The following is a 20,398-nucleotide window of genomic DNA, read 5'->3' on the forward strand; positions in this document are numbered from 1 at the left end:
ATGTCTTCTGGAGTTGGTGTGTCAGTTACTGATACTACTAAAGCTGGTGCCTCAGTTACTGATACTACAGCTGTGATGTTTTCTAACGTTGGTGCATCAGTCACTAACACTGCAGCTGTGATGTCTTCTGGAGTTGGTGTGTCAGTTACTGATACTACTAGAGCTGGTGCCTCAGTTACCAGTACTGCAACATTTTCCAAAATTCATGACTTGAAGAGAACAGGAGAAGGCACTGTTACTCAGCAGTCAGAACACAGTACATTAGCAGAGGCTGTAGAAACCACAGATGAAAATGGACGTATATTTTATTATACAGAAACATCATATCAACATGTGCCCCACGCTCACAGCAGGACCTTAGAAGAAAGTCAAGCATGCATAAGGAAAGCTGCAACTGTTTCCACAGATCAATATAATGTGAACATTACACATTCAACTCACCAACGCCTGTCCATGTTTCACCCAGACATGCATCGAACTCTGCAGTTGTCTTTATATGAGACTCTACAGAAATACCGCATTCAGTCAGACATATCGGAGCGCATTGCATCTCAAGCACTAACAGTGCTAGAAGAGGAAGTGTGGGGTGTCCTTAGAGGTAAGGTGCTTGATAGGACACTCAGGAAAGTTGCAGGTTTGAGAGCCGACAATGAGAATTGCTCAGAAGTGAAAGTAATGACAAAGGACAAGGCAGTATCACAGAGGTTTCAAACGTTTAATGAAATTTCATTGCCAAACATATCAGAGGACTGGAGGAAGAGGATATCACAGATTGTGCCAAATGGTTCTGCAGCATGTCATAAGAGCAGAGAACTAGATGATGTGGAAGAAGTTAACCAGCTTCATTCCTGCCAGACACGGGCCATGGAAGGCCGTGTAGATAAGGCTACACAGACTGTTTCAACAGGTAATGTCCTGTTTCTTAAACTGCTGATGGATTCCTAATTATCAGATACTTCCATTAACAGATATTTCTGTCTTATACTCTTTTTGTATTCAAACGTGCTGCAGTATTTTTTATGGATTTAACTTCATCAACTCTAGATAGTAAATGGACGTTATAGTATCATTTTAAGATACCGATTTGGCCTGTGTCTGGAAGGACTGAAGGAAGGATGAAAAACTTTGGTGTGGATTGTTTGTGTCCCAGCCAAGATTTGAACCATGTGCCTCCTGAATGGAAGTCAGCTGTGTTACTGCTTGAGTCAACTTACTCAGTGGGACTGACAGAGAAGGAGACCAGATTACTTCATATTTGTAGTCACACACAAAACTATCAGAGAAACTTTTTAAGTTAATGGAGTATTACATGGCTTTGAAAATTGAATCATTGATTCGCACATAGATTCTTACACCTACAGTATTTTGTTTTTGGTGTGTGGGGGGGTAACACAGTTTGAGAACCCCAGCCTTATGGGATATATTTAAGAAATGGTAATTTGGTGACAAGATACTGATCATTATGTGTCACCAAGTCAGTTTGATCAGAATGAACAAAATTCATTTCTGAAACAAGCAGAAATTAATGTAAAATTAAAACATCTGTCCAGTATTCCTACTTACTATAAAGTTATATGACATTGTTTCACATACTAACATTATGCTGAAGCCAAGGAAAAAGTCACATGAATGGTAGTGACAAAGATCCCTAAGGCTTCCTCATATCTGTCTACAGTCTTATCCTGCTGTGCTTCCCTCTGTATATGTCAGCGAGCCCAAAACGTTTGTTGCCAGTGAAGGTTATCACCAACATATTTGGACTACCTTCAATACAGCCACAGTTCTTGGAATGGACTCATACAAGTTTTAGTCAGTCTGTATTGGAATTTTATACCATTCTTCTTGAAGAATATCTTCAAGTTGCTGTAGAGGTGTTGGAGGTGCGAATCTATTCCTCTAGTCTCCAAAACTGACCAGAGTGGATCAGTGATGTTCAAGTCTGATGATTATGCTGGCAAGGGAAGATGTTGTACTTCAGCTTCATGCTCTTCAAACCATGGCTGAACAGTTCCAGCTGTGTGAGTGGGGGCATTGTCATCTTTGAAAATTGCTTTGTTGTTTGGAAATAATGTCTGGATCATGGGATCTGCCTGACTACCCAACCTATCCACATACTCCCTTGCAGTAATTCAGCCATAAAGGGCAATAATGGGACCAACGGAATATTGTACCACGATATTGCTGCCCAAACCATCACAGAACCACCCTCCCATGTTTAACTCTTGGAACCAGGTATTACAGATTGTAGGCTTCTTTGGGTGTTCTCCAAATGTAAACTCTTCCTGATGTAGAGAACACGGACAACTCATCTGACCCTGTCACACTCTCGTTTCCAGTTGTCTTGACACCATTTACACACTTGAGCATTACTTTCAGTAATCAGAGGTTTAGCAGTTGCACCCTACCTGTATGTTGGATTTGTGAAGCTCACGTTGGACATATTTGTGGAAGCAGGGTCTTCAGGATGAATATTCAGTTCTGCTGTCATCTGTGCTGCAGTAGTTCTGTGATTTTCAAAACAATCCTCCTCAATGTACTGACAATCTCTTTATGTTAGTATTGATTTTCATCCAGTGTTCCTCTTTGCTGATGTTGTCTTCACATGATTCATTATATGCAGACATAACCTTAGAAAGTCTTGCTTTTGACGCCCCTGATGTGGCAGTTTTATCGTAGATACTCCAGCTAGACATGCACGAACAGTCTGCCCTGTTTCAAAACAGACAAGTCTCCCATTTTCCGATTCTTTCACATAGACTGTCGCTCAGTACAATTGACCTGCACTTACACGAGCACTACAGAGTGTAAACAAATGGAAGAATGTTCAGTAATGCCAACTTAAGTTCTTTCAGTGTAGCCACACAAATTATATTCCTTAGTTCTTAGTGTTCCCATTATTTTGTCCACCTCAGCAAAATGCAGGGAAGCATAACAGCTTGAGGTAGGGTAGATATGGAGGGGGTCAATCCATGGCCTTAGAACTATTTTGTACTAACTTTAATAAGATGTATATTTGTACATATAGCATTTTAAGTATTGTGAATACATAACATATGAAATTAACCTGTTATTTTAAAAATTATACAAACTGTCTGCATATATAACATGGAAAAGTTGATTATGTTACCAGCATTATTATGATCAAAAGATATGATAGGTCTGATTCATTTTTGCACCAGTTAAGGTTGTGTTGTGTACTGGGATCCAGATTGCCAGGTCCCTATGGAACTGGTTATGGCCCCATATACAGGTATACCAAAGTTTACACTGATGCTGTCCAACGTTCTTATGCACTCGGGCACAATTCAGTGATGCCTATGGAGGTGCGGGCACTGCCACACTACTACTACTAGTAATAATAATAATAAACAATAATAATAATAACATTTTTCAAAAATATTTAACAGTACTCAAGACATTCAAAAATGTCTCTTGTCTTACAATTTGAATTAATATTAAAAATCGGCTCAATTATATGTGGTTACGGAGGGCGCCAGAAAAATATACCATGGGCGCCGCATTGGACAGGGCTGCTTTACACCTACTTACCCCTTGGCTGTACAGTCCTCTTAAGAAGAACCTTGGCCTCCTTTACAGTTAATGCCCTTTCTTCATTATTTAACTGTTGTTTCATCTCATAACTTTCAGCTCTCTCAAAGTATTCTCTGCATCTTACAGCCATGTCATCCTGTATCTTCCACTTCTCTTCTACCATCTTCTGTCTTAGCCACCCTTGTTTGATCCATTTTAATCACATACCCCTACAACTTTCTACTTTTATCTGGTACCAGATCAGAGGTTTTACATAATTCCCTTAGTTCTTGGTTGGCTTTGATTCTCCAACTCCATGCTCAGTTACTGGTTATACAGTGTTCAGATTTTACTGTCCCACATATCTGACAACTTTATCCTTTACTGTCATGGACCATCCACTTGCTATGATAGTTGCTTTTCTGCAAAACATTGCATAACATACAGACACACAAGTCAGAGATGTTTTTTTCCAGAGACTGACTATGGATTGATGCTGTTTGGTTGTCAACACAACAGTAAATAAAAATAAACCAATCAAAGTGCTCACGTTGATTTTCTTTAATGGTTACTACTTGGTTCGGTCCACATATGGGGCAATTTTCAGGCAGTCTCAGTAAATACATCTCCAGTTGTTGAACTATCCTAATATTGATCCCTAGTAATACTACTTATCACACAATATGTGCAACTGTCATGAAGTTCCAAGAATTTTTCTACTTTGAAAAATTTCCAGAAATTAAGATTCAAAATTATTAGTCGCTGAATGTAAAATTCTGTGTTTTTGTGTCCTTCATCTGAAGGGTTTGCTGTTATACTGTAGTTATAGAAGCTATTCACGATAGTGTTATTAGTATTTAGTTCTCCCTTATCTTTTTGGGTATGTTATGATTTCATTTTTTTTTCCCCCTTACAGTGTACTGTGTATTCCTTGTATGTGGGCGTTTATGTTGTATCTGTTTCTGGTTACGATCTGGAAAATTTTTAAAGTAGAAAAATTTGTGCAGCTTCATGCTCGTTGCATGTATTATATGACTGTGATGAGTAGTACTAATATGGACACATTTAATGAGATTGCTTGAAGATGGTCACATTTGCAGACCAAAACATGTAGCAAACATTAAATAAAACCAATGTGAACAGTTTGATTGGTTTATTTTTAGTTACTGTGTTGATGGCCAAATGCCATCAATCATGATACACAACAGGATGCAAACCGTGAAGATAACTCCACGGAGCCAAGTCCTCGAGAAGTTACCAGTCAGTCAGCTCCTCAAGAATTTCCCCAACATTTTATGGGACTGAAAGATTCATTACCTTGTCCACAAGAGGCCACCACTGGTCCCTATCCTGAGCCAGATGAATCCAGCCCAGTCCTATTTCTGTAAGGACTTTTAATATTATCCTCCCACCCAAACCCTGTATGCATTCCCCTTCTCTCCCATGTATGCTACATGCTCTGTCCATCTGTACAGCTAAATAATGTATATCTCAAAATTGTGTGCATCTTTCCAGTATGTTTCAAATGTCTCTTCGGTGTTGTGGGGAACTGCAGTCAGTTGAGCGGGTAGCACGCCTGCTTCATATTCAGAAGATTCTGGGTTCAAATTTCAGCTGCCAGCAAATATCCTGACGTAAGGCTTTTCATGATCTTCCTCACTCCCTACAGGCAAATGGTGGGATAGTACCTCAAATTAAGTCATGAGTACAAAAAGAAACAAACTCCGTGATTTCAGTCCACAAGTGAACTATACCGACCGAGCGACTGCCGCTTGTCGGCGAAGATTAGTGCCAACTTTTTGCGGATAGAAGGTGTCGCGTGGTCAGCGCAATGATTCCCGCGGCCGTTATTTTCGGTTTTCTAAACTAGAGCCGCTATTTCCTTGAAATAGCACCTCAATTATCATCACAAGGCTGAATGGACCCTGTTCCAGACCCACCACTTCTCCGAAAAAANAGTTCTAGACCCACTACTTCTCCGAAAAAAATCTGGTAACGCCGGGAATCGAACCCGGGCCTCTGGATCTGTAGCCAGGAACGCTGACCACTAGACCACAGAGGCGGTCTGAGCANCCACTTCTCCGAAAAAATTTGGTAGTGGCAGGAATCGAAGAATGCTGACCACTAGACTACAGAGGTGGCCAAGTCATGAGTACAGCCTTCCATATCCTTTCCAATGTGTTATTCACTCAATCACTGGACCATTTCATATAACAGGGTTAGGCACATAAAAAATTATAAATAAATACAGAAGTCTGAGAATGAATCATACCTGTTAATCTTCAAATCAATCACTTTACTTGGAATATGTTGTAAGATGTTTAATAAAACAGTTCCGTACATATCGCACATGAGTTGTGGTGTGGACCACAATTTCCTTCACACCAGTTAAACCCTAACATTACTTTCATTTTGTTCTGCCATATTCCCCTCTACGCGTCCTCCGGGCATCTCCGGCTCAAACACTCCCCATCATTCCTGGACGCATGTATAAGATTAATTGAAGTGTTTTTTTATGTTGTCATATAAATTTCCATTTTGTATTGAGTAACTCACTGCAGATCGCTACAGTAGTTGTAGGTAGTCAGGTTATAACTTCTGCTGGGCTTGTTCACTGTCTCTATGTCAGTGCATTTACAGGATAAAAGACAACCAAAGGTGGACGATGTAACTTAAGGCTGATTGCGGAGGACAGTGATGACAGGTGAGCTGAGAGGCAAGGTAGATGCACTGGTACTTGGTTACAGATATTTTCTTTGCTGGCCCTTACACATAAGTAAGATACATTCCAACACAATAAAACATTTAAATTGCGTATTTCTTTCTGTGATGTTCAGTTTAGAATGCCACTGTGCCCTTCTGTACCTGCATCTTGTCCTAAATCTGACCAAGTGGCTATTATTTATTGCTAGTGGGGTGGGACTAAGTCCCTTGTACTGCGGCCACTTGTGGCCTATTGTCTGGGTTTCTTAGCACATAGCCCTCTTGCTTCTGGAAATGTCCTCCAATTCCAATTATGCTTTCCCTTTTTAGGCATTTCAAAGCTTAACTGGTAAGGAGGCTAAAATATAATTTCCACCTGTTGCCTTATGAAGGGTGAACCCTCTGTAATATGAGAACAGATTTGCTGTCAAGGAATGCAGTAAATGGATCACATGGGTTACTGCTGCCAACTCTTTTCAAACCAAATCCCTAATGAACAACTGTGTCTTAGTTGCAACAAATGTACACTGAGTTCCTGTGATACAGTGTATTTGGATATGAACTTCGTTCTGGTTTGCCTAGTGATGCATGTTTCTGCACATATAACTGATGTAAATTATGGTTTGCCATCTGTGGATTTTAATTGTATGCAGACTAAACAGAAATGGAAACAAGCAATAGAGAACACATCTGTGTTAAACTGTCAGTTATTTTAACACTCTTCTTACACATTAATTATACAGCAGCCATTAAAAGTACTTGTGCAGACTGGATACAATCCAGTGACTATTACTCGATTAGTGTCGCTTTATGCTGTCATTGTTACTGGCTCCGTACTGAAGTTTGAGATGAAAGGTGGTTATCCTAAATGAGGAAGTTGCTGTCTGTACTACAACCTTCACACCACAGGAAGCACAGAGTAAATGGACCAGAGGAAGAAAGAATAAGATGCACACAATCAGAAAAAGCAATCAATTAGTAGTCTTAAGAGCAGCTTCCTGCTGAAGAAATATAAAGGGCTTTATAAGGGCATGAAGAATTCATGTGTCATCTACCTTAAGGACAAACCAGGGGGCTACAGTCTGAAGCAGGACATACCTGAACAAGGCTGAAGTATTTATTGCCATTTATACAATTTAACTTTTAACACAGTGGATCAGCCCTCTTCATCACTACTCCATGTATCAGCCATCACATTTCTTCTAACAAGCAGCGTTCTCCTTTCAAATGGTTCTTTCTTTTGGTTCTGTGACTTTAAATGTTCTTCATACACTGCTCCCTGACAGTGATCTGCAGTCCATATGAGGACGTTTCTGTCATTACCAGCACTGTACAGCTCATGGTAAAACGGATGATAGATACAACTGTTAACGCAATTGTAATGTCCTAGAAGTGTGTTCACTTTAACACCCGACTGAATCTCATACATAAAGATGTTACCTTCTGATGGCACATAAACCAATTTTGGGTCAGAGCTGACAGTGATGTCAAACTGCATGCACTTTTTTGTGTCATTCGGTATCTTCCCATAATTAACCATTTCATTATGTCCACTGTATGTGCTCCACAACCTCAACCTGTGATCTGTCCCATATGAAAGAAGAAACAATCCATCATGGGTGAAGCACAAACCATTCACATAACCATCATGGGCAGTATTTGTGGCTTCACTGACTGACCTTCCTTTACCATTATGCTGGTCCAAAGATTTGAGACAACACTTCGCAGCACGAACATCCCATAAGAGCACCTTATTGTCGCAACTACCTGTTGCAAGCAGGTATTCCTCTCTTGGTGACCATCTGCAGGTTAGAGTTGAACTTGAGTGACCACGTAGTTCATGAGTACATGACCCAGACTTCAGATCAACAAGGAGAATGTGATTCACTGAACTGGCAACAGCAACAAGACAGTTCCTGGTAGCTATACGTGACATGTGGTGCTGAAACACTCGGCCCTCAAAACTGAAGGTGTCAGCAGGTTTCATGCAGTTTGTGTCCCAAATTTTTAGCTGCTTGTCCATTCCACTAGTTATGAAAAGTCCACTATCAAATGGATACCACTGCACACATTCTACACTATACCGGTGAGCTGTTCGCAAGTTTCTGTCCACCTTGCAGATAAGTTTGGAAGTGAAATGAGGAGAGCCTGTAAAGTTCTGTAGGTCATGGATGTGAAGACTTCCATCTGCTGACCCAGACAGCAGGTACTTTCCTTCCATTGTATCCACATCTAATGCATTGACTCCAGCTGTATGAACGCTTTCAATGTCTCTGTGTTTGCACAACTGAAGGTTATATGACCTCTTTGTCGATTCTGCCCTAATCAGAGCATGTGGTTCAACTATACCCGCTCGAACATTTTCTAAAAACTGAATCATTTTCAACCCGGCAGCTTAACAAAATTAATAAAATGAAACTGCCCGCAAACAGTACTAATCAACACTTTTATTAAAGAAAAGACTGCGTTCAATTAAATTGGTGGCTGCTTAATACAATCATGTCCAATTTCTACAAAAGCATGGGTATGAAGTATTTTCATAAGACGTCATCTTGGTGATTATCCAGGAACATATTATGATTTAAACATATTCAGGTTTTACCTTACCGAAAAATATATAATATTCTGGCTCCTTATTATAACATTGAACAACATTATGCCCGTTCCTCGTGCCCTAACCTCGTTGACAGAAACACCGTTTGGAACATGTACATTACATTCTAGATAGTATGTAAAGTTCAATTGTTGGCTATTCTGTTCAATACAATCGTATCTGTCGATCTTATGTAGATCAATTACATATTTGATTCCTACATGTTGAAGTTTATTTCGTTTGTTCGTAATAGTTTATATTGTTGATCAACAAAAATGAATTTCTCACTGTGGATTTACGTAAAGAGAACGGGTAAAATACAGAACCTCTCATCCCTCTCATCTTATGTGAAATGGGATTTTATGTTAAGTGTGCTGTGCATAGTTAGTAGCCTTCTTCCCACACTAAAAATTGAAACCATATTGTATTTTTAAACCAATCCCGACGATCCCGACAACGGGAGTAGTGTAACAGTTTATACACACTGTAAATGGGAAAATGATTAGGCTAGGGCAGAACTCCACTCACTGCCACCGCAATTCTAAACGTCTCTATTCCAAATTATATCCTAGCTGGAATGTCTAAATTGTCTGACCTCTGGCATAATTCTTAATATGATAATGCTTCAAACTAATGTGCAGTATATTAATACACAATTGGAATGTCTTAACGGTTTGAAATTTCTATGATTGTCGTTTTATGTGTGATGCCTATTCCCTCCATTATAATTCCCCATCGATTAAAGATGTTGACTCGAATTTATCTTCTGCTAGTTTACTACAGTGTTTTATCTCTGCGTTTCAACTATTTGAACACGACCTATAAAAACTAACTGGTGTCACTATCGATGTGAATACTCTTCAGTTTTTTAAACTCGTGGAGTTGGTACTTCTGTTTTAGACCTATGATTTCATAATTTGTGGGAATTTCAGAATCACATTATTTTGTTTTGATTTCCAGTGCAGTAAGCTTTTCATTAAAGCAGTGACACGATACATTAAAATAATGAACGGAATGAATACTAACAACAGTGATGAACAACATTATCATTTAGGATAAATTAATTGATCTTTTGTTGAAGTCTTATTTACACATTATGGAGGTGAGTCTTATTATATTGCTATGTTATTTAAATTACAAATATAGACAGTCTGATTCAGTTAATACAACAATCTGCACTTTAGATAAAAACAATGGGCGATGATAGAGACACTTCCGTTTGTACACATACACCTTCATGTGTTTCTTTTTGTGGGATGTTTCAGCAACACTTTCACAATCGAGACTATAAGATAGCATTGGCAGGATAACCAGTGGGTGAATGGGGAAGGATTTTGAGCGAAATGCTCGTGTTCTAAATGAAGATGATGATGCATGGCAGATGAGGTACATGCATCGAAACGTGATGTGATAGGTTTTTAAAAAAAGATAAGTTTAACTGACATACAAAACTGTGCAAATTGTGTGGAGCTTGAGGCACAGCTCCAACAAGCACTTGATGAGTTAAGTTCAGTCCAGTTAATAGTGCAAATGTTAAAAAAAGAGCATGTTCAAGATGATTCCGTTGCTATGTGGACCCAAGGGGTCGAAGCCGAATTGGTAGTGGATAATAGTTGGAAAGAGACGATATTAAAAGGCCCTAATAGAAGAACTGAAGGTAAAATGAAATTAATAAATTCTAAGGAACATATAATGACGATAAATCGTTATGAGGCTCTAGCAACAGAGAGTGATACGTCTGATTGTGGAAATAGAATGAAGTGGGTACGTGAAAATGAAAATGAAAATGAAAATAAACCAAAAGTTAAAAATAATAGCCAAAAATAAAATAGGATGCATACTGAACAGAACCGTTTAGTCATTAAAGAATCGCAAGAAGAATCAAATAGAAAAACTAGAGTGCAACATAACCTCCAAAACTCGAGATTAAAATTCATCAAACAAATGTAAAGGCAGAAATAGTTAACACATACTATACCGAGCATAAATAATGGGAGTCTATCAAGAGAGAATGCAAGTAAGTCTGTAAATTTAAAGATACCATCACAAAATAAAGTGGAACTGAATACTTTAAAAGAGACTGTGACAGCAGCCCATAGAAGACACAAAATTCTTATAATTTGGGATAGCCATGTTAGAGGTTTATCAGACAAGGTTAGTTGTGGTCTGGATGATGCTCTTAGTGTGACTGGCATCACAAAACTGAACATTGATATTGAACGAATTACATCTTCATTACATCTCCTACTTGATAACCTAACAAAAAATGACCTGATTATATTCTATGGTGGAACTAAAGATATCAGCAAGAAAGAATCAATAAAAGGATTTCACTATTTAAAAGCTTTTGCACAAAGGACAGTTAACACTAATGTTATTTTACTAGGAGCTCCTCATACATATGACCTGCCTTCTTTCTCATGTGTAAACACCAAAGTAAAACTTTTCAATAAGAGGCTGTATAGCCTTAGGTTTATTTTTTAACCATGTAAGGTTCTTTTAGATCTTTCACTGAAAGAATACATCACACTAACCATGGACTACATTTAAACAAGAAAGGGAAAAACTGGATAGTGAATAATTTAGTGAAGGAAATTAAAGACTTGTTCCTACGATGTAGATACCCTTACCTATAGTGTTGCCGTGGAAAAGTGTAAAGGAAAATATTCTTCAACTAGCTCAACCTAATAAATGTTGTATGAATGAAGCTTAATTTGTTATGGCAAATAATAATCGGGAGTGCCAGAGGATTAGTAGGAATATTGATTGTCAAAACACTGATGTTAGTTCTGACTAATGTTATATTTTAGCGTCCTGTTGCACTGATTTAAGTCCATGATTTATTTAATCCGTCTTGCAGTGCATACACTCATTTATCTCCTTCTCTCCCTCGCACTACATGTTTCGACATAATAATGCCATCATCAGGTGCTTACTTATCCACGTCAAACCAGTTCATTGCATGCCATGTTCACACATTAAAATAACTAAAATATGTATCTATCATATACATTGTCAAACGTTAAAAATATTAAAATTGTTCAGGATACCACATCGCTACGTCGCCCCTCACTACGTCAGTCACGCCCATTCTCCTTTGTTGGAGACTATGTGTATGAAGTTCCACTGGTTATATCAATGGAATGCCTGAGTGATAGGAAGACTATTGACTGCCAAGAACATGGCATATATTTTGTATTTATATGACATATTCCACATCCTACAGTCATTTTGACTAACTTTGGATCCATGGAATGCAATGCAATGTAATGTAATGGGAACAGTACAGCAAGTGTTGATTTTCTATGAGAGACTGATGTGGGTTGTGCAGGGAAATCTTCAAAGGGAAATGTTGATTCACAGGAAGTGGACCATGTGGGTACGCCTACAAGAATAAACGATGACTCAGGATGATGTAACAACATGCAAATCAGCTAAATCAAAAAACTTCCAATTTTCAGGAAACAAGATTTTTTATGGTAAATGAAAATCACAAACTTGTTACCCAGAGTGAAAGAAGTATTGGTGGTGTAAGTGCGAGCAACAACTTAGGAAATTCACCCAAACAGTTGTAGAGAAAGAAACTTATTCACTAGTAGTGGTAAGACCAAACTTCAAAATAAATCACTTCATCAATTAAAAGGATCAGTACCGTTAACTGTTTATCACAAAAGTATAAGAGGATTGAGAGGGAAAGTAAATTAACTGTTACGTCAATTATATCCGACTTTCCCACATGTATTGTGTCTCTCTGAACATCACACGAACTACCTAGAACTACAACAAATTTTTCTAGGTAGTTATAGTTTAGGGGTTAGCTACTGTAGAACATCATATGAAAAAGGAGGGGTTTGCATATTAGTACATGAAAAGCTAAGGTATGTAAGCACTGACCTTGCAAAGTATTGTAAGGACAAGGATTTTGAAGTTTGTGCTATCAAGATATACCTGAATACAAAAAAAAAAATATTTATAATTGCTATATATATAGCACCATCAGGGAACCTTTTATACTTGTATTATCAAATTNACAATACAAAAAAAAATATTTATAATTGCTATATATATAGCACCTGGAGAATGTGAAATGTTTTAAATATTTGGGTAGCTTGTTAACAGATGATGGAAGGTGTACTTGTGAAATTAAATCCAGGATTGCCATGGCAAAAGCTGCATTTAGCAAGAAGAAGAATCTTTTTACCAGCAAATTGGACTTAAATTTGAGGAAGAAACTAGTGAAATGCTACATTTGGAGCATAGCTCTGTATGGGGCTGAAACATGGACACTTAGGGCAGTAGATCAGAAACATCTGGAAAGTTTCGAAATGTGGTGTTGGAGAAGAATGGAGAAGATCAGTTGGACCGATTATGTGAGAAATGAAGAAGTGTTAATTAGAGTCAGTGAGCAGAGGAATATCCTACATGAAATAAGAAAACGGAAGGCTAATTGGATTGGTCATGTTTTACGCAGAAACTGCCTTCTAAAAGAAGCTATCGAAGGAAAGATAGATGGGCGGATAGAAGTGACAAGAAGACGAGGAAGAAGACGTAAGAAGATGCTGGATGACCTTGGGGACAGAAGAGGATACTGTCATTTGAAGGAGAAAGCTCTAGATCGCATTAAGTGGAGGAATTGTTTTGGAAGAGACTGTGGACCTGTCGTCTTGACAGATTACTGATGATGATGATGATATATAGCACCATCAGGGAACCTTTTATACTTGTATTATCAAATTAGACACAATCCTCAAAAAACTATTTACGGTTACCATTTACTTTATTATTTATGGTCACATGAATATAAATTACCTAGTTGACAATGATAGAAAAAACCAAAAAGTTAAGAAAAGGCAGAAATTATGAAACCACGACATCCTACTTCCTTCAGGAATGAAAGATGTATTTCAGATTTAAGATTTTAGCGCTGCGTAGTCTGGTAGAAAATTACTGATGTTTTAGATGAACATGCTGACTCAGTCCTCAGGATAGAACAAAGATATAATTTTTCTCCGAAACATCGGTAAACTTCTACCAGACTGCATGGTGTCACGCCTCTGAAGACGGTTATCTTCAAGGAAAATATAGGCCTATATCCAGTGCTTGAGGTGGAATGAAAATAGAACCGGGATGCCATCCCGCTGCATCCCGCCCCACCTCAAGCCCTGCCTATATCAATTTCGGTGTTATTAAGGAATCTGTCAATAGCTCGGACTACATAGAGTTGAGGGACAGGATGATTAGTGAATGGTAATGAATCGGGAGGGATGTGGAAGGAAGCGGTCTTGGCCTGATTTGAGGTACTATCCCGGAATTTATTTTTTAAGAAAACAAACACCGCTCTCTCTGTAAGCGGTGTCTGGGCAGAGATTTGAACCAGGCACCTCCAGAATACGATCCAGGAGCGCTAGCCATTCGAACACGGTGTTCGATATATCGATAAGAACCTGAAGAAGGAAGGAGAAATATTGCATACATGGTATTTGAGGCTTTCACGGCGGTGGCTTCAAAGATTCGACGCCATGTACACTGGTAGATGGTTAACAAACGTTTCAGAGAAACCCGCTGCCTGCATCTCCAGAGTAAAACCCTGAGGATGGAGGCAGCAGAATCCTGCGAAGCGTTGGTTCAGGTAGTTGGGCAGGCTAGCGACGTGTACCAGGAAGATAAGGCCATGCGGATGACGACGACAGTGCTGGACTCGAGTACGCTGAGCCACATGGCGGTCTGGTTTCGACACTCGCCTCATGTACTGTAACTGTATACCAGTCTACACGGTGTTACATCCGAGAAGATAGTAAAAGGGTAAAGTTTTCCCTGTGCTTAACTTATTAAGCACTACGCCATGAAGGCGTATGTGGGAGTGGATGTATAGTCACATTTTCTTGACCTCGACACTAGCTGGAGGTGAGTGGTCGGTTTCACGCCCCTGTCGCTTTACCCTCGGGGAAAGAGCCTTCGGTACCCATTGGATAGGAGGCTGGGTGGGCCCCAGAGCCGGTCTGGACGATGAGAAGAGAAAATTCTTGACCCTACCGGGACTCGAACTCCAACACTTTGGTCGTGCAGCCCGTAACCAGCCGGTATACCGACTGCGCTACCCTTGCTCATCCGAAAAGACAGTACCACAGGATAATATTGTACTGCAGCATCGTGTTGCCCGTCTATAGTTTCAACTTCCTAAACACCGTCTTGGCCGCCTCTGTGGTCTAGTGGTCAGACTTCCTGGCCACAGATCCAGAAGTCCGGGTTCGATTCCCGACGCTACCAGATTTTCTGAGAAGTAGTGGGTCTGTAAAGGGGTCCACTCAGCCTCGTGAGGATAATTGAGGAGCTACTTGAATGGAAAAGTAGCGGCTCCGGTCTATAAAACCGAAATTAACGGCCGTGGGGATCCGTTGCGCTGACCATGCGACACCCTCTATCCGCAAAAGTTGGCACTAACTTCGCCGACAATCGGCGGTCGCTCGGTCGGTATAGTTCGCTTGCGGACTAAAAACCACTGAGTTTTTTTAGTTTTAGACACCGTTTTACCTGTAAACTTGTGTTTCAGTATCAGGTGCTTCGAAAATTGCTGTTGAAAACTGCTGCACTTCGTCAATGAATACAGTTCCATAGTACGTATATCCTCGTTTATGCGTCCATGTGTTTGTTGTATGTTAGTAGTGCTGGATGATTCCTGTTTACATGTGTGCAGCTGTTAGCTTGCGTTCAACAGCAATTTTTTGAACACCTGATGGTGACCATGTTGGTCAAAATATGTAATGCACCAGTGATGTGAAAACTAATTTTAAAATTAAAACGATGATTGAATCCTTAGATTTTGACACAAGTTTATATACAGTTATTGTGTTTGTTATTATTTAAAACGCGACTTTTCGACTGTCTGTTTTCAGGTGGAAGCTACTCAATTGGGCCCAATTCATTGAACTAGTCCCCATCTCCGGACACAGCACCCATACAAGACCGCCACGACTGCTTCCGTCGTCACTTCTGCTTCGTATTCTGAAGCTCCCGGTCTCGGACCTCGCCCGCGACACCGGCTATCCTGACGTTCATCGTGGTTTCCTTCAGTATCTCCAGGTAAATATTTTGGTAGTAATCTCGACTAGGCCACACCCGCTTCCACCCTAATCCTTTCTAATTCATCGGGTATTCTACCCTTAGTTTAGTTAAGTTTATTAGTTTCTTTTGGTGGGGTGAGACTGAGTCCACTTGGTACGTCGGCCACTAATTGGCCTATCGTACCAGCCCGGGATGATAGATGATGATGCATGTGGAGCAGTCGGTGGAATGAGAATTGGCAGGGTAAACCGAAGTACTCGGAGAAATCCTGTCCCAGTGCCACTCTGTCCGCCACAAATCCCACATGGCCTGACCTTGGCTCGAACTCGGATCGCTGCGGTGGGAAGCCGGCGACTAACGGCCTGAGCTGTGAGACGGCCAATTCATTCTACCCTTTGACGCTATATACTGTAGACCTGTGTTTGTCAGCCGCCGGACCGCGGGCCGGTACCAGGCCCTCGTCTTATAAAAAAAAAAATAATTTACTGGGCCCCGCTCTCACAAAGGTTGAGAACCACTGGTGAAAACAGTGATAGCGACATGAAGTGACCCCCCCCCACCCATCCCCGGCTACCGACAATTTTAAACAAGAAAATGCATTAATTTTCGCATATTCTATCTAGAAACCAAAATATGGGTGCCAATAGAATATTTTACAAAGGATGGCGGTCCAGGAAATTAGTCTACAAACCAACGTCTCAGTTGTTTTAAAATATCTTTATATGAACCCCTCGAGTATTGAGGATATAAGGAAAAATCCTTGTTAAATAAGCTTACTTTTTGGTACTAATATTGGGTACTTCCTTCCATTTTTCGCGTACCTTCCTCATTTTGGAAAAATACAATTAGGCTTATGAGATCACCTTGCTGTCTGTGTGTCTATAAGTGTATCCTCCCACAATCGTTGCTAGACAACGGCTCGGTGAACACGTTCCCGCGGCGACGAAGAATTGTTGGACGCGTCATTTTCTATGCTGTCCGTGTCGTGTCAAAGGGAAGTTCTTCCCAGAACCTCTTGTTCAATTATGCTGTTCCTTTAATAAATCCGGGGGTGGGAGAGGGAGGTGCCTGATTTGCCCTCTTCCCCAACCCCTGTTTTCACTCATGAACCAAAAATAAAATACGTTTATGAATGTGCAGTTTCGCCTGCTTTGTACAGGTTTTAACGTGGTCTCTCACATTAAGGGAACGGAGACTGGGAGAGGAGAGTAGCAGAAGGTTGGAGGAAACAGCTTCTGCTCCTTACCAAACATTACTAGAATTGCCAAGTCACGGAGGACGCGTGGGAGCGAAGGGGAAATAAATGTAAAACGGTAATAGATAATTCTGAAATGAAGAGGCCATGTGAGAAACCTAGAGGTAGGTGGACGGGAAATATTAAAATGAACCTTAAAGAAACAGGGTGTAAGGTGTTGGACTAGGTTCTCCTTGCTCTGGGCAGGGTTCAGTGGCTGACTCTCGTAGACACGGAAATGAACCTTCAGACTCCTCAAAAGCAGGGGGATTCCTGGTACTCATTTCTGTTAGAGGCTGAGTCGACCCCAGGGCCATAGTGCGGCTGGAAGGATTAGGTCAATGGAAACATCCAATGACCTCATCGGTACTCGAACCCGCGACCTTCAGGCTTGTAGCGTAGTGCCTCAACCAGCTACGCTACCGCGTGTCAGTAGCTCAGTATATAACGACGAATAATTGGGTGACAGTAAATGACTTAGAAAGGCTGCGGGTGGAAGTGTCGTCGACTCATTTAAGGTACTAACCTAGCATTCGCCAGGAAGTACTGAGGAAAACCACAAATGCCTTAGTCAGGTGGTCCGTTTTCCGATACACATTCGAACCGGTCACCTCACCGAATACAAATGAGAAGCATTACCGCTTCATCCATCTTGCTTGGTGATATGATCCTGAAGATGGAGACAGTATGTTCCTCCGAAACGACAGCTGTTTCCGAAGACCGCATTCTTCATAGTCGCCGCCGCGAGAGCCTCAGGTCCAGCAACAGCTACGTTCTTCTTCATCCCGACGTTTCGTGAACTCGTGTGTGATGCACATGTATAGTGGAGATGTATGGTAGTCCGTCCGTGCTGAAGGTGTTGCGAACAGGACGTCCCGAGGCGGCAGCAGAACCGCGTACCTTGTAAGGTAAAACCGATCGTGATGTCATCGCGCGTTGTATAACTGACTACGTCACACCCTCTGTACCTGGAACCTTGAGCAGTCATGGAATTCAGTATTGAGACTACAGAGCGTCGGAAGTCAGGATGGTGGATAAATTGGAAAGGGTCTTGTGAGGATGCGCCGTGGCCTAATCCAGGTACTGGCCTGGAGGGACTGAGGAAAACCAGGAGGAGTGGCAATTAAGACTGGAAACCATCATCTCCTGAATACAAGTTCAGGCGAACCTACTTTAAGATAGTTAATTTTCCTGATATAATGTCTGTTTTAGAGCAAGATGTAAATTACGGTCTAGGGATATCCAGTTTACTTCCATTTATTGATCACGTGTTGTTAAAACCCTGACATTTTTCGCTTACTCAATGTCATCTTCAGGGGGTGTGTGCCATATTAAAGTGAAGCTTTACAATTCGTATATATATATTGTCACCTGTATAATGGCCGCGCCATAGCTCAAGCGGTTAGTCGCTGGCTTCCCACCGCGGCGGCCCGGGTTCCATCCCGGGTCTGGTCAAGTGGGATTTGTGGTGGACAAAGTGGCTCTGGGGCGGGTTTTCTCCGAGTACTTCGGTTTCCCCTGCCAATCTTCATTCCACCAAATTCTCCATAATCATAATCACCCGGGGCAGGCTACAGTAGGCCTATCAGTGGCCGCCGTGCCGAGTGGACCCAGTTGGACTCCACAAATTGTCACCTGTATTAATGACTTCAGACGCGGGTTTGGCTCGATGAGTCGATTTATTGGATCTTCATCAGGCGGAACTGCAATTAATTATACCACTTTCAATCTTATTGTAACTGTAACACTTCGTAACTACGCCCTAAAGGTTACTGTGACTGCACCACATAAATTAATGCTTTACTTCTGACTTCTTCCTGTGACGTTTTCTTCTGACTTCTGTTGAGTCGAGTCTTATGTTACGACCGACGGTCAGTCGGCCAGGCTGTCTTGGAATGAAGCACCCATCCGAGGCTTACGACCAGATTTCTATTACTGTCAGACGGTTGCGGGTTTTTTTAATGCCGCTCTCTCTCTCTCTCTGACGAGAGGACGTGTCTGTCGTTNAAATTGTCACCTGTATTAATGACTTCAGACGCGGGTTTGGCTCGATGAGTCGATTTATTGGATCTTCATCAGGCGGAACTGCAATTAATTATACCACTTTCAATCTTATTGTAACTGTAACACTTCGTAACTACGCCCTAAAGGTTACTGTGACTGCACCACATAAATTAATGCTTTACTTCTGACTTCTTCCTGTGACGTTTTCTTCTGACTTCTGTTGAGTCGAGTCTTATGTTACGACCGACGGTCAGTCGGCCAGGCTGTCTTGGAATGAAGCACCCATCCGAGGCTTACGACCAGATTTCTATTACTGTCAGACGGTTGCGGGTTTTTTTAATGCCGCTCTCTCTCTCTCTCTGACGAGAGGACGTGTCTGTCGTTTACAATTGCTGCTGGTCCCCGCCAGCGCAGTCATTCTCGGCTCCGAGTCCCGTGGGACTCGCTACGATATTATACCGTCTCAGATTCGAGACTTCCCTTTTCGTCTCCTCCTACGACTCGCAGGGCTACGGTGGTGGTATTCGATCCCGCCTCCACACGGGATGAACTCACCGCCTTCTATGTCTGAGCTGCTTCTGGTTATAACTGTTAGGCGGCCGTGACAGCAGACACCGACTCTAAAGAGTTCTGTATTTCCTATCTGCAGTAACTGTCTGCCNGAAGCACCCATCCGAGGCTTACGACCAGATTTCTATTACTGTCAGACGGTTGCGGGTTTTTTTAATGCCGCTCTCTCTCTCTCTCTGACGAGAGGACGTGTCTGTCGTTTACAATTGCTGCTGGTCCCCGCCAGCGCAGTCATTCTCGGCTCCGAGTCCCGTGGGACTCGCTACGATATTATACCGTCTCAGATTCGAGACTTCCCTTTTCGTCTCCTCCTACGACTCGCAGGGCTACGGTGGTGGTATTCGATCCCGCCTCCACACGGGATGAACTCACCGCCTTCTATGTCTGAGCTGCTTCTGGTTATAACTGTTAGGCGGCCGTGACAGCAGACACCGACTCTAAAGAGTTCTGTATTTCCTATCTGCAGTAACTGTCTGCCTAAGCGGCCTCCGTAGTCTAGAGGTAACGTTCCCACCTCATGACTCGTGGTACGCGGGTTCAAATACCCGACGGAGGTCGTCGAGTCCTCCGGGAGGGACTTTAAGCCGTGGGTCCCATGTCGTAGCTTTACGGCACGTAAAAGAACCTCATATCTCCAAAGTAGGTCACTGAGCCAAATTAACGGACGTTTCCCACCCAACACCAGTCTCTAATACGTCTGG

The 20,398-nt window shown here is 41.4% G+C and overlaps 3 protein-coding genes across 4 annotated transcripts in view; 2 read left to right on the forward strand and 1 right to left on the reverse strand.

Moving 5' to 3' along the window:
- Nucleotides 1-3,342, forward strand: part of LOC117283014 — a 23,743-nt gene extending 20,401 nt beyond the window's left edge. The window contains exon 7 of the mRNA XM_033755087.1: nucleotides 112-3,342. Coding sequence (XP_033610978.1) covers nucleotides 112-945 — 834 coding nt within the window. The 3' untranslated portion in view covers nucleotides 946-3,342. The remainder of the gene's footprint in view (nucleotides 1-111) is intronic.
- A 4,048-nt stretch (nucleotides 3,343-7,390) lies between these two features.
- Nucleotides 7,391-8,614, reverse strand: LOC111873417 (DNA excision repair protein ERCC-8). Its single transcript, XM_023868119.1, has one exon. The coding sequence runs from the start codon at nucleotides 8,612-8,614 to the stop codon at nucleotides 7,391-7,393; it is 1,224 nt and encodes a 407-aa protein (XP_023723887.1).
- A 505-nt stretch (nucleotides 8,615-9,119) lies between these two features.
- LOC111873421 (zinc finger protein 37) overlaps nucleotides 9,120-20,398 on the forward strand; it is a 52,440-nt gene continuing 41,161 nt past the window's right edge. The window contains exons 1-2 of one of the 2 annotated variants that reach the window (XM_033755090.1): nucleotides 9,120-9,139; nucleotides 15,721-15,907. The gene's annotated coding sequence lies outside the window, so the exon portion shown is untranslated. Of the gene's footprint in view, nucleotides 9,140-9,801; nucleotides 9,930-15,720; nucleotides 15,908-20,398 lie in introns of those variants that run through there. The other variant, XM_033755088.1, reaches the window with a different exon arrangement.

The sequence above is a fragment of the Cryptotermes secundus genome, unplaced genomic scaffold, assembly GCF_002891405.2.
Source record: "Cryptotermes secundus unplaced genomic scaffold, Csec_1.0 scaffold276, whole genome shotgun sequence".
Lineage (NCBI taxonomy): Eukaryota > Metazoa > Arthropoda > Insecta > Blattodea > Kalotermitidae > Cryptotermes > Cryptotermes secundus.